We start from the raw sequence: 14,839 nt of genomic DNA, 5'->3' as shown, positions 1-14,839 counted from the left end.
AGTTAAAGCTGCAGCTAAGAAATGGCATAACATACCGTATGGGAGAGTTAAAGCTGCAGCTAAGAAATGGCCTAACATACCGAAGTATCTCACTCACAAAAAAACTGAAGAATAAACTCCTTAATGATAAACAAAGTTGATAAGGGCAATTTCTTGATTAATGTTCAATTACCAGTATAGCATCCGAGAAAATTTATGGAGGCAAAAAAATGGTTAAATAGAACACAATATCATAATTACATTTAAAAATGAAACAAATGCCCCAGAAATACAAACAATATAACCCTAGTGTCAATCCAGTAATGTCAGGGTTTTTTCCCTATAGCGCCTTTTTGCTAGTGCCATTGTTTTCCACCAGCAAAATGATGGGTTCCACTAGCAATTATCTAAAGGTTGTTTATGTGCCAAATTTATTAAGCTGTTGTTTGGTTTCATATGAAAGTCTAATGATCAGCTCCATTTCCCACTTTTTCACAATTTGATTAGGCCGGGATGTTCTGGTTACGAACCAAAGTACTTCATGATTCTTTGGACTTTCGATTGGCTGCTTAACACATGTTTAACTGTACCTACATCTCTTTACCTTATGTTCTCTCATCAAACAAACTGACATTACTAAGAAAGCTTTCCTTCATTATTAGTATATTTTCATTAGATGCATTATTTTGTCATCTCAAATATAAAACCAAAGTAATACTATATTGCACTCCAAAAATTTGGTAAACGAATAAATTACTTCACTCAAAGGTAAACTAGGTGATCTGCTGCAGAACTTCAGTTCTCCTAAGAAACTTAGACATGCCAGAATGGACAATTCAATAAAATAAACAACAGCAAAACCAAAAACAACACAAATCCAGGTATTCTAAGATATAAACATGTGTGCCTCTTAAACTGTTGCACATCTCCAATGCTAATTCCTACTTTTCCAATCCTTTAGACCTTCCACTTAACTTTTGATTTAAATGCCATCACCATAAATATATCAAATTGTAAAATTACAAATTATGTCCTACTACTAACATAAAATTAACATAGGCTAATTGTAAGTTTAAAACATGTAAATGAAATGGTTCATATTGCAAATGATCGGGCCTAAAAATTATTACAAAGTCATATTAATCCAACGACAAGGTAATGGACCTGAAAAAACAATCTGCAATATCCTACATATTATCTTTTTCTTAAAAATGAGGGATGCTGAAATAGGATGCAAGCATAAGTAATCACAAAGAAACTGCAGATTGTCATTCCGGGTCCACTAAAGTAAATGGCTGTTACTTCCGTAGGAAAACTTCACTGATGAGGATGAGGATGATTTTTCCCTGTGTAAGATGATGATGATGATGATGATGACAAGGCAGATCGTTGAGGCATCAGCTGTTTATTTATTACCACCCCCTCTTGCTTTTCTCTGTGCCGTCACAAACTCTACATATTCTATATAGCTGAAAAAAAAGACCAGTTGCCTAATTATATTTTCACCGATTTTTCTGATATTAGACTTTCTTACAACAAGGAAGTACAACTACCAGAACTTTTGTACTATATATTGTAGATAACAATGTTTTTACATGTGATTTAATTTTGATCGATTTAAAGAGATGTACACTAGGTAAATTGTATCAACATTCATGTAACAATGCTATGAGGTGGGGTTATGTGAGGGGAGAGGGGTGCAGGCAACTACAGCACACAGTTATCTATCTTATTTGTGTGACATTAAAATGTTTCAATAAAATAATCGCTCATTCAAAATCCAAGACTCCATCTGGTACTGAATGGTTAAGGTCATAAATGTCTAACAAGAGGGCCATGCTGGCCCTATATATCGCTCACCAGAGTTGATCTGAGTCAGTCATTCAGACCAAGTTTCATAAAGATTGAGTCACAACTGTAGCCTTTAGAGTGTTCACAAACTTTTCCTTTGATTTCACCATGTGACCTTGTTTTTGATCCTAAATGACCCAGATTAAAACTTGACCTAGAGATCATCAAGACAAACATTCTGACCAAGTTTCATAATCAAAGGTCTAAAAGGCCTGAGAGTCGGCTAATGATTGATGTACTGGTAGTATAGTCTACCAGTTTCAGTTTGTTTTTAGTTTTTTTTTCCAAAAGTACAGAGATTTTGTTACAATAGATGAAATGGACATTCAATCGATGCCTAGTAAAACTTTGATTGACATTATACACGTATTTAAACCCAATATATTTCTCTAAAATTGAAGAAAAGTCCGTATTTTCAAACGCAAAGTTGTAGAAGCCTTGTTATAATCAGGTTACGTGTGTTCACCGACAAGTGCCCAGAATATTGTTAGGATTCATCTGTGAAGTCTCGCGGAAGAATTAACGTACTGCACATATCTTATTTGGGTCATTTAAAATGAAGCTGTCATAATTTAATTTCATCGATGTGGTAAACTCTTTGATAAGAGACATTCCAATGCTTTCAGAGGTACCCGTCTCAATTAAATACTAGCAGTATGTTCTGGAACTATATTTTGTTTTTCGCTGGATGTTACGCAAGCTTGGTAAGCCTGCGCAATTCATGAAATGCACAGCGCAATAAATTTGTTATTTGCGCAATGATTTTAAAGATTATTTTTTGAAACGGACAGGGTAACAAATGGATAATTTGGCTAGTAAGTTAATATGCAGTTTTTATTTGAATTTGTGAACATCATATTTGCTATTTTGTGACAAAATGGCATAAAATTAGTCACCATAATCATATGCAGGGATCACTTTTGGCAGATACTATTATGAGATTAATTCCCATTTGCCTTGAATCAATGAGATTTTTGACAAAATGAATGGGATTTTTTTTTATAATGGGATTTTACATCGGCGGACAGCTTTTATTACACTGAAAAGCAAACATCTGTTTATTTGTAAGAACAATTATCTTGTAAATAAACAAAACAGTTCCTTTCAGAGACACCTTTTACAACTCTAAAATTCAGTGCCAGGAATTGTTGAAAAGGTTGATGGAAGTTGTAACCAAGTCTTGGGTCGATCCACGTGGTTTTATTCGAGTATTGCACAATCACACTTCATAAATTTGACAGATTACATCGTATATTGGTCATAGCAAATGGGATTGGCATAACTGAACTTCATCCGATCAATGAACTCTTTGAAATTAAAGACAATCTAATGGAACTACATCAATTCGCTGTGTTGTGAGGCCATTTAATGTGAATGAGAAATCGGGTGATATGAAGGACTCATCAAACACTTTCAGCGTTTAGCCGACTCAAAAATTGAGTCACATCTGTGGCCTATAGAGTGTTCACAATCTTTTCCTTTAATCTGGCCTATGACCTAGTTTTTGAACCAACATGACCCAGATTTGAACTTGGCCTAGAGGTCACCAAGACAAACATTCTGACCAAATTTCATAAAGGTTGGGTCACAACTGTGGCCTCTAGAGTGTTCACAACCTTTTCCTTTGATTTGACCAGGTGACCTAGTTTTTGATCCCAACTGACCCATATTCGAATTTGACCTATAGATAATCAAGAAAAACATTCTGACTAATTCTAATGAGTTTCAAACTTGAATTGTGGTCTCTAGAGTGTTGACAAGATTTTCCTTTGATCTGGTCTACTGACCTAGTTTTTTACCCAGTTTCAAACTTGACCTAGAGATCATCAAGACAAACATTCTGACCAAGTTTCATTAAGATTGGGTCAGATTTAATCTGGCCTACTGACCTAGTTTTTGACTCAACATGACACAGTTTCAAACTTGACCTAGAGATCATCAAAACATTCTGACCAAGTTTCATAAAGATTGGGCCACAAATATGACCTCTAGAGTGTTCACAAGGCAAATGTTGACGGACAACTGACGCTGGACAATGACCTGTCACAACAGCTCACCAAGTTCTGACCAAGTTCATAAAGATTGGGTCACAAATGTGTCCTCTAGAGTGTTCACAAGCTTTTCCTATGATCTGGCCTACTGACCTAGTTTTTGACTCCTCATGACCCAGTTTCAAACTTGACCTAGAGATCATCAAGACAAATGTGGAATCTGGAGTGTTGACAAGATTTTCCTTTGATCTGGCCTACTGACCTACTTTTTGACCCAACATGCCCTAGTTTCGAACTTGACCTAGAGATCATTAAGAATAACAATCCGACTAAATTTCACACAGATTGGGTCACAAATGTGGCCTCTAGCAAGTTCACAAGCTTTTCCTTTGATCTGGCCTACTGACCTAGTTTTTGACCCCATATGACGCAGTTTCGAACCTGACCTAGAGATCATCAAGAAAAACATTCTGACCAAGTTTCATAAAGATTGGGTCACAAATGTGGCCTCTACGAGTGTTCAAAAGCCTTTCCTTTGATCTGGCCTACTGACCTAGTTTTTGACCCCACATGATCCAGTTTCGAACTTGACCTAGAGATCATCAAGACAAACATTCTTGGCAAGCTTCATTAAGATTGGGTCACAAATGTGGCCTCTGAAGTGTCCACAAGCTTTTCCATTGTTCTGGCCTACTGACCTTGTTTTTAACCAACATGACCCAGTTTAAACTTAACCTAGAGATCATAAAGACAAACATTTTGACAAAGTTTCATAAAGATTGGGTCACAAATGTGGCCTCTTGAGTGTTCACAAGCTTTTCCTTTGATCTGGCCTGCTGACCTAGTTTTTGATCCCACATAACCCAGTTTTGAACTTGACCTAGAGATCATCAAGACAAACATTATGACCAAGTTTCATTAAGATTGGGTCACAAATGTGGCCTCTAGAATGTTCACAAGCTTTTCCTTTGGTCTGGCCTATGACCTAGTTTTTGACCCAACATGACCCAGTTTCGAACCTGACCTAGAGATCATCAAGAAAAACATTCTGACCAAGTTTCATTAAGATTGGGTCACAAATGTGGCCTCTAGAGTGTTCACAAGCTTTTCCTTTGATCTGGCCTACGAACCTAGTTTTTGACTTCTCATGACCCAGTTTCAAACTTGACCTAGAGATCATCAAGACTAACATTCTGACCAAGTTTCATAAAGATTGGACCACAAATGTGGCCTCTCTATATATAGCTCACCTTGAGCACTATGTGTTCTGGTGAGCTAAAAATGGGCTTTTACCGAGCTGGAGCTAAAAACCTTAAAGGTTCAACATCATTTTCCAACAATATTTTTGTTATCAAATCTATACTGTGAAACTTTTTTTGTATGCACAAGTGTCATCATACATGTGATCTTTCCACAGAGGCCCACTGTGAAAATTGTCTAGCTGACCAGATTTTTCTAACAAGAAGAACACTGCCTTGCGGGTGCAGACGCTCATCTGATTTTTTTTTGTCTCTGTATGATTTAAATATTGTCCTACTCATGATTTTCTAAGTCCAAAAGGGGCCATAATTGTTGCAAAAAGCTGGATGGAGTTATATTTCTTGCTGTACAGGGTCAGCTACTGAAGGTGAACAAATGTTGCAAGTTTCAAAGCAATACTTTTGATAGTTTAGGAGAAAAACTGACCTAAACATAAAACTTAACCAAATAATGCCAACGCTGGTAAAGTGATGACAATAACTCATCATTCTTTTTTCTTTTTTAAAAATCAGATGAGCTAAAAATCAAGCATACAACACTATATTTTTTTCAGTGGCTGAGTTTTTTTTCTACTACAACGATGCTTTGAACAAATATGGTTTAATAAAATTCCACATTTTAGCACAATACTTGTTTCAAATATGCAGAACTACTTTTAGACACAATGTCTTCTTTCAGAGAACACACGAGGTTAAGAGACTGAACTTGTCACCTCTTGATTCCTGGGCTTGTGATCTATCTACTGAGCCAGCCAGAAGGGCTCCTTACCCAGCCTGACACACTCCCTTTATAAAGCTTTTTTAGTGAACCTGCTTCAATTTTTATACATACCCATCTCCATTTAAATCATCCTCTTTAAGCACCATATCAACTATATTAGCTATCTCTTCATCACTAAATACTTTTTGTTCAAATGCTTTTTTCTCTTGGTCACTTGTCTCCTCTGAAACATAATATCATGAACATATAACTTTTGGTGATCAATTTCATTACAACCTCACAAAGATCTGTTTAAAGTGAAAACTGGATTTACAGCAGTCAAACAGTTTTACAAAATATACAAGTGTTGATCTAGCTCCGAAGATATTCACAATTATGTTCAACTATGTTTTAGACCACAGCTGGTGCCAGATGAATTCTACTTTAATGCCATTATTATCCTGTATATCAATGAAGAAATATATTTATTTATATATAGCGAATGATATGGGGGTAGGGTGGACTTTGTCCTGAGCACCTGTGTTTTCGACCAATCTCAGAATGCAAACATGCAATTGGCTTATTCTTCAAAGTTAAGTCTTACCCTGCTAAGTTTCTAAAATGGACTACTCTATCTTTCAATTTGGACATTACCATTTATAGTTCATAGGAATATTCACTGAAGATTTACTGACTGAACAGCGAACATTGCAGATCATGATCAGACTGCATGGATGTGCAGGCTGATCTTGATCTGCACTGGTCACAAAGGCAGATACAATTGCCACTAGTATGCTAAGAAAAACTAATCAGATGCCACTGAATTTTTAGGCTGGTGTCTGATGTTATACTCTTTGATTCTTTGGTTATAATCATGGAACCAACAGTTTCAAAAAACTGGGGCAACAATACCTGAAATTCTGTCACTACCCGAGAAGGCTTTGAAATAACACTTTCAGGCATCGCACTCTTCTGGGCAATTACAAGAGCAAATACAATGGTGAACCTATTTATTGCATGTTTTTTTGGCTGATTTTACAGCCAACTTTGATTCAGAATCTCAAACAGAAAAAGAATATTAGACAAATTTTTGCAATAAAAACACTGGTATTCATAATCAAGAGACAAAAATGGGGCCTTAATTTTGCTGTAACTAAAGTCATAAAATAGTACCAAAAAAATGTTCTTATAATATTTGAGATAACAGTTTACATACAAAAACTTAACCAAAATTACAAATCTTGTAATGGATTAAACTTAACATATTCAATAATGGAACCTGTGCAGAGCATGTAAGATCAGGTTTGTGAAGTTTCTATCCCTTCCCCACTTGCGGTAACTGAGAAACCCACTTTCACACAAAAAAAACTTTACATATGAGGCTACAAATGGAAGAATGAGAGCTCTATTTATAATTCGAATAATTGAGCTTAAAGTTATCAGAGTCTGAAATTTACATATTTACTGTACAAAGAAACTACAACAGTTATCATGAAATTTTCATAATAAGTAACAGCTGAAAAACGGCCACTTACAAATATTTCTGAACAAACTGTAAATGAAATTAAGTTATGAATTCTTAAGTTCCCAGCTTTATATTCACAGTTACTGCTGAAGGAACTTTAGAGCTCATTTCTGACACTGTCTTGCATTACAATAACTCGTCTTACTCACATCTCACTGTCATGATATTATCCAATAAGAGACACTTGAGCAGACATTCACGTCTGTCTAACTCATTATGTATTCACAGGAGGCGGGGCTTGTTGACAACAGCATGTCAATCTGATGTTTTCAAGTGCTAACAAGAATTCTAATGAGATATCTCTTAACTTAAGTGACACAGGAACCATGCATCATCATTTACACTTAAAGCGATTAGTCCGCAGATATCTATTATTGTATTTTTGTAAAGAAGCCTTTCATTGGTACAAACTTACTTTTAAAATATGACGTTTTTTTTAATTATTATTTGATGTTATCATATTTAGTTAAAAGCCATGTTTTTTTTTGTTTTTGCTGGGTCGGTATATCATCACAGTGACACAGTTGGAAGGTCATGGAGCAACTTTCAGGTTTTCATGGTGGAGGAAGACCCCAGGTGCCCTTTCAGGCATTATTTCAAGCATGTGCTTGCTAGCCTTTAGTTCTAAAATGGACTGGTCCATCATTCAATTAGTGCAATACCATTTATTATCTGAAGGGCAATACCATTTATTATCTGAAGGGTAGTTCACTAAAAATTTACTGACTAAATAGCGAATAGTGAATTTAGATAATGATCAGCCTGCAAGGATGTGCAGGCTGGTCTTGGTCTGCACTCAAACTGCAAAGGTAAAATCTCTTGACACCAGCAGGCTGAAGGTTAGAACCACAGACCTTCCCATATGTCTGCTGAGTGCATCCTTACATGAAAGTATTCCACAAGTGCATTTTTGAACCCAAAGTGGTGAGAGGCAAGTGATTTTAAGTCAGCAACCTTTAACCAAGCCACGGAGGCCCCTAATGGTCAAGTGGTTAACGGTGCTGATTTTGAATCACATTTAAGAATGATCAAAATAAACATTTTGCTAAACTGTGTTCTTAATATTTCCGATTTAAAATTCAAGGACAGCTTTTCACTTGGGCATTTTGAAATTTCTCTAAACTTTTAGATTTTAGATAAACAATTTACATAAAACTGTATAATGAGGCAGCTTACTATAAATACTGACGAGCCTCAAGGTATCAAACTCTCTTTCAATTATTTCATAATATTCTCAATATGAAAAAGCTGACTGATGGCAGGGCATATTCTTATTATATAGAAACCTTTATAAATCTAATTAGCATGATTTAAATGTAAGATAATAGTAACAATAGTAATAATAGTACACATAACTGATATTTTTTGGGGGAAGTCAATGGACTGTGATGTAAACATATAGTATTTAAGGTCTTTTGTAAACATATAGTATTTAAGGTCTTAACACATACAGTTTATACCTAAGATAAAAGTTAAAATGCCGTAAGTTTTCTAACTGGCGACTAGTTTGTTTATAACTTTCTTATTTTAACTTGAAATTTTTTAAATTCTCACAACAAACAACACAAATTATTTAACTGTATTACATTTTCTTATAATCTATCAATTCAATCTTCAATCAAAGCTTTAATATATTTAAAATTTTGAACTAACTGCTACAAAAAAAATCAGCATCTACTTTTCAATTAATTTAACAGAAAAGACAAAATGATACAAAGAAATCCCGTTAAATTAGCCCAGCAGGCAATTGACAAAGAGGGGACAAATGTAGCATGGTGAAGATGAATCCTCGCGAGACTGTGATATTTGATCAGGAGCAATCAGCCAAAATGACCATCATCATAATTGAAAGGAATTCACAGTGGACGATTAGGGAACACGGAAATTGTTGTTATTGTGGTCACATAATGGTTCAAACAGTGACATATTGGGGTGAAAAAATAATGAAGTCTGCTCATAGAGTGTTAGATTGGAAAAAAATGAGAAAAAAAGTTTTGATTTTACTCCTTACCCTGATAAATTTCTATAATGAACTTGTCCATCTTTCAATTTGGACAGTACCATTAACTGTTAAAAGGGGTGCATATGAAAAAGTTATTGACTGAATGGCGAACAGTGCAGACTATGATCAGACTTCATGGATGTGCAGGCAGGCTGATCTTGGTCTGCACTGGTCGCAAAGGCAGAATCACTTGCCGCCAGCAGGGTTGAGGCTAGTTAAAAATAATCAAATTAAACTCCTGCAGGACAAGATGTACAGAGGTAAATAAAAACAGGAAAAAAACTGTTACAAATTTATGTTTCTATCACCTTTTTCCACAAAAAGGAAGGAAGTTTTGTTGTGATTCATTTGTTGATTGTTTGTTATATATTTTCTTTTCAAATCAATTCAGAAAGTTGTCTTTCTCTTCTGATTTGAATTTGATTTTTTTTTCTTCAAAATCACTTAAAAAATCACCCTCCTTGATCTTTTTCCTAACAAAAATAAGTTTACATCACACAAGCTATAATTAATTCATATATATAACTGTATTATACTTCATGAAGTTGTTACCTTCATGTAATTCATAATTTAACGTTAGTGTTGTCAAATAAACTGTACTTTGCAGCTTTCAATTAATATATAAAATCTAAAATTCTACTTTGTAACTTTATCCTTCAACAAGAAACAAAGATATTTGAGCCGTGCCATGAGAGAATCAACATAGTGGGTTTGGGACCAGCATGGATCCAGACCAGCCTGCGCATCCGCGCAGTCTGGTCAGGCTCCATGCTGTTCGCTTTTAAAGCCTATTGGAATTAAAGAAACTGTTAGCGAACAGCATGGATCCTGACCAGACTGCGCGGATGCGCAGGCTGGTCTGGATCCATGCTGGTCGCACACCCACTATGTTGGTTTTCTCATAGCATGGCTCATTTACCTGTTATAAAGCTATATATATAGCACCAGAGCAACAGGTAAGCTTTCCGAATAAATTCGGTAATACCCCATCATTCTGGTTTCAAATTGAATAGGCTACTGGCTTAACTGATAATTGGGTATATATTTTTTATGTTATCACCGTGGATGAAACTGTGTGACAAAGAAATAAACAGAATAAAGGATGTATATTCAGTTGAATTATTCACACAAGTATAAAATAATTTTAGGGCAGCCACGGATACTTAAAATTATTGTCATCATTTTTACACAACGAATAACCTGATATACCTGTAAGTCATTCAAAAAATATTTTTCACATCTGCACATGTTACCAAACCAAGGCCTACTTACTACTTAAATCTACATGAATTTTCTTTCTTCCTTAGAGCATAAAAAAAAGCTTTATTTTCAGTGCATTATTGATACTTGACATTAATCAATAAATTTGAAACTTGACTGCATCACAGTAAGCAAGAGTCAGATTATGAGCGGAAACTGTTACATTCTGCAGGGACATATATGCTATGATATACATACATTGGGATGACAGTTGGGTATTTTGGTTTTACATACGAGTTTTGATACTCATTAAACGAAAATTCTATTTCATATTTCACAAATTCTATTGGGTATTCACTCAAATACGCAGCATATCTGCTGCTCAAAGCACATTAATATAAATCCTAATTAAATGACCATATACCAAGACTCAATATTCCTTTGCTAAAAAAGACACACTTAAAAACTAATCAATCTCTATCCCCTGCCCCTAACAAAATTAACCCTTACCCTGATAAATTTCTATTATGAACTTGTCCTACTTTCAATTTGGACAGTACCATTAACAGTTAAAAGGGGTGTTTACCAAAAAATACTGACTGAATGGCGAACAGTGCAGACCATGATCAGACTGCACGGATGTGCAGGCTGATCTTGGTCTGCACTGGTCGCAAAGGCAGAATCACTTGCTGCCAGCAGGCTAAGGGTTAAAAGAATGCAAATATGAAAAATCAAAACTGTAACAATTTTTGGAAGTTAATTAGAGTTACTTTAAGAAAACTAATTCTAAGATAGCTAGTTAAAATGATGTCAACCTTGTCCTTACAAATATCTTAAACTTGTGAAAGTCTGGCAGTGACGCTATAAATATCTGCAACTGAAGATGCTTAACCTCAACTTTAGTGCAAATCTACAGAGCACTGGGATGAGAATTCGATCCCAAGGTGAGTCTTGTATTCTCTGTTGTGATTTCATAAAAGGAATTCTGTACGAAACCATTTCTTCTCCACCTCTGATTCATATGGAGAAGTTAGCAGTTACTTGCAGAGTATTAGCAAATACTAATACAGAATCCTAGAATACTGGTTACATCAACCAGTCAAAAGAGTATCTCAAATAGTATGACAGAACTGAAATTTTGATGGGAAATTAATTTCAACCTTTAATTCAGCAGTAAATGATCAGCCTGGTACACACTGCTTTTATTTTCATTTCATGGAACAGCTAATATGTCACAGCAGTGTCTGTGGTAAATTCCCAACCTCTCTCTCCTGATAAGCTATCTACAGAACAAGTTCCATCACAATATCTCATTCCTAACTTGAGGTACTAAGCAGGAACTATTCTTTTAATTTTCAGTAACCCTGATTTTGACCCAAACAGCCCCAATTATAGCCCAAAGCTTGGTCTCCATATAAGCTTGCTAAACACACAGCTGAAAACTGTTTTTCTATTTTTTGAAACAGTGTCATTCACCCAAGCAACCTCTAATGCAATCCCAACCTCAATCCCCGCTAAGCTTCCTAAATATATGTTCTATTGAAATATGCCATCCAAAAGTGCCACTGAAATGTGCCATTCAAAATTTAGTTATAGCATGGAAATATTTTCATTTTTAGTAACACTCACTTCAAACTTAAGCCCAGCCTCCCAAAATACAATACAAACTGATGTTTCATCTAAGCTTGCGATACACTTAGTTTAGAGACAATATGTCAATTCAATCTTGTTTTCCAAAAACTATTTTATGTCGCAATGACCTTGACCTTGAACAGCAGTCCAAAGTGCAGTCCCAGCCTTTCTATCTTTGAAAGCCAGCTAAACACCAACTTAAAGCTCTCAGAATTAGAACAATAACAAATTTCTACAAGCTACAAAACATGATAATTATTCTGTTTCAACTGGTCTTGTAACCTTAATATATGGTGGCTGATTTCTGCCATTTTGTTCTTTTTTTTTTTAGTTAAAAAAACTGTTGTTCTGGCAAATTGGTGCCCTGCAAATGACTGACAAATAAGCAGACTGATATGACAAATAAGGTATCTGTTGTGTTGGCATGCTAACTGGTTCTCCTGGCCCGTTTGAAGGGCGCCAATACACAAGAACAAAATGGCAGAAGCCAGCCACCGTATTAATGCTATCCTCATCACAACATTCACACAAATGAATCAGATGTGCAAGAAGCGCATTAAGTACATGTAATAAATTAAATCTTAAAATGTACATGTATTACAGTGAAAAAACACAGAATGTCACCCATGTGTCTGCCCACACAATAACTCACCTTTACGTTTCTGATTTTCTGGTAAAAAGAAACTATTTTGTCTAATATTACATTTCTATATACACAGAATAAAGTCTAAACCTTTCAGGTAATAAAAGTAGTTCAAAATATACATCTTATATCTACTAATAACAAGAGCTGTCCGTAAGACAGCCAAGCTCGACTATTCGAATTATTGTCCCAGAAGCAGGAAAATATTACCCAAAAAGGTTAAATATCAAAAGAGTTTTAAGTTCAAAAGGGGGAATAATTTGACCAAAATGCATATCAGTTATGGGACTTGCTGTTATCAACTAGTTTTATAACCCCGAAGGCACATGTGAAGTTTCAATTCAATATCTGCATTAGTTTTGGAGATAGAAACTAGCATGTAAAACTTTAACCAGAATTTTCAAAGTCCAAAAGGGGGCATAATTTGCCCAAAATACATGCCAGAGTTATGGGACTTGATCCAGTGAGGTTAGTAATTGATCTAGAAAAAGAAAAAATAAGTTTCAAATCTATATGCCTTTTAGAAATAGCTGTATGTACTTGCACGCAAAACTTTAACCAGAATTTGCTAAGTCCAAAAGGGGGCATAATTTGGCCAAAATGAAGGTCAGAGTTATGGAACTTGCTGCTATCAACTAGTTTTATAACCCCAAAGAAACATGTGAAGTTTCAAATCAATATCTGCATTAGTTTTGGAGATAATAACTTGCATGTAAAACTTTAAACAAAATTTTCTAAGTCTAAAAGGGGGCATAATTTGCTCAAAAAACATGTCAGAGTTATGGGTCTTGACCCAGTGAGGTTAGTAATTGATCTAGAAAAAGAAAAAGTAAGTTTCAAATCTATATGCCTTTTAGAAATAGCTGTATGTACTTGCACGCAAAACTTTAACCAGAATTTTCTAAGTCCAAAAGGGGGCATAATTTCGCCAAAATGAAAGTCAGAGTTATGGGACTTGCTGCTATCAACTAGTTTTATAACCCCGAAGACACATGTGAAGTTTCAAATCAATATCTGCATTAGTTTTGGAGCTAGTAACTTGCATGTAAAACTTTAACCAAAATTTTCTAAGTCCAAAAGGGGGCATAATTTGCTCAAAATACATGTCAGAGTTATGGGACTTGACCCAGAGAGGTTGGTAATTGACCTAGAAAAAGAAAAAATAAGTTTCAAAGCTATATGCCTTTAATTGATGGCTGTATCTACTTGCATGCAAAAACTTAACCAAGGTGTGACGCCGACGCCAGGGTGAGTAGAATAGCTAGACTATTCTTCGAATAGTCGAGCTAAAAATCATGAACAGATTTCTGATATATCCAGGCAACCATTTAATCTAGCTAAGATATGAAGTCAAGCCAAGAAGCAAAAATCCAGAATAACTGTATAACCAGTGCCACAGATGGGATACATACAAATTCCACCCTGCTCACTTTGACAAAGGCGGGAAAAATCCCCCCTGCTCACTTTGACAAAAGGGGACAAAAATCACCCCTGCTCACTTTGACAAAAGCGGACAAAAATCCCCCCTGATCACTTTGACAAAATGGGACAAAAATCACCCCTGCTCACTTTGACCAAGGGGGACAAAAATCACCCCTGCTCACTTTGACCAAGGGGGACAAATATCCCCCCTGCTCAACTTTGACCAAGAGGGACAAAAATCCCCCCTGCTCAACTTTGACCAAGGGGGACAAAAATCACCCCTGCTCACTCTGACCAAGGGGGACAAAAATCACCCCTGCTCAACTTTGACCAAGGGGGACAAAAATCCCCGCTGCTCAACTCTGACCAAGGGGTCAAAAATCCCCCCTGCTCAACTTTGACCAAGGGGGACAAAATCCCCACTTAAGACTTTTCCTACAATAACGGCAACATTTGCCATTGACATTTTACATAAAACAATTAATGCCTAGAACTCACCAACATGTATGTTTTAACAAATGACAGTGTTTATTAAATTTCGCAAAATTGACTGTAGTATTGAATTTCAAATTTTTCAGTTGTCTGAACAATAATATTTAAGTGAATGGTTTACAACTACTAGGGTAAGGCTATGA

General features: G+C 35.7%; 1 protein-coding gene across 1 annotated transcript in view; it reads right to left on the bottom strand.

Annotated features, from left to right (window-relative positions):
• Positions 1–14,839, bottom strand: part of LOC123533624 (multiple coagulation factor deficiency protein 2 homolog) — a 51,339-nt gene that overhangs the window by 3,584 nt on the left and 32,916 nt on the right. Inside the window, exons 4-5 of the mRNA XM_053551239.1 lie at positions 5,913–6,024; positions 36–1,448 (exon numbers count right to left, since the gene is read on the bottom strand). Of these exons, the coding sequence (XP_053407214.1) occupies positions 1,385–1,448; positions 5,913–6,024 (176 nt within the window). The 3' untranslated portion in view covers positions 36–1,384. The remainder of the gene's footprint in view (positions 1–35; positions 1,449–5,912; positions 6,025–14,839) is intronic.

This window comes from Mercenaria mercenaria, chromosome 1 (genome assembly GCF_021730395.1).
Source record: "Mercenaria mercenaria strain notata chromosome 1, MADL_Memer_1, whole genome shotgun sequence".
NCBI lineage: Eukaryota > Metazoa > Mollusca > Bivalvia > Venerida > Veneridae > Mercenaria > Mercenaria mercenaria.
The sequence above is the reverse complement of the archived record's forward strand: the minus strand, read 5'-3'. Positions and strand labels throughout refer to the sequence as shown.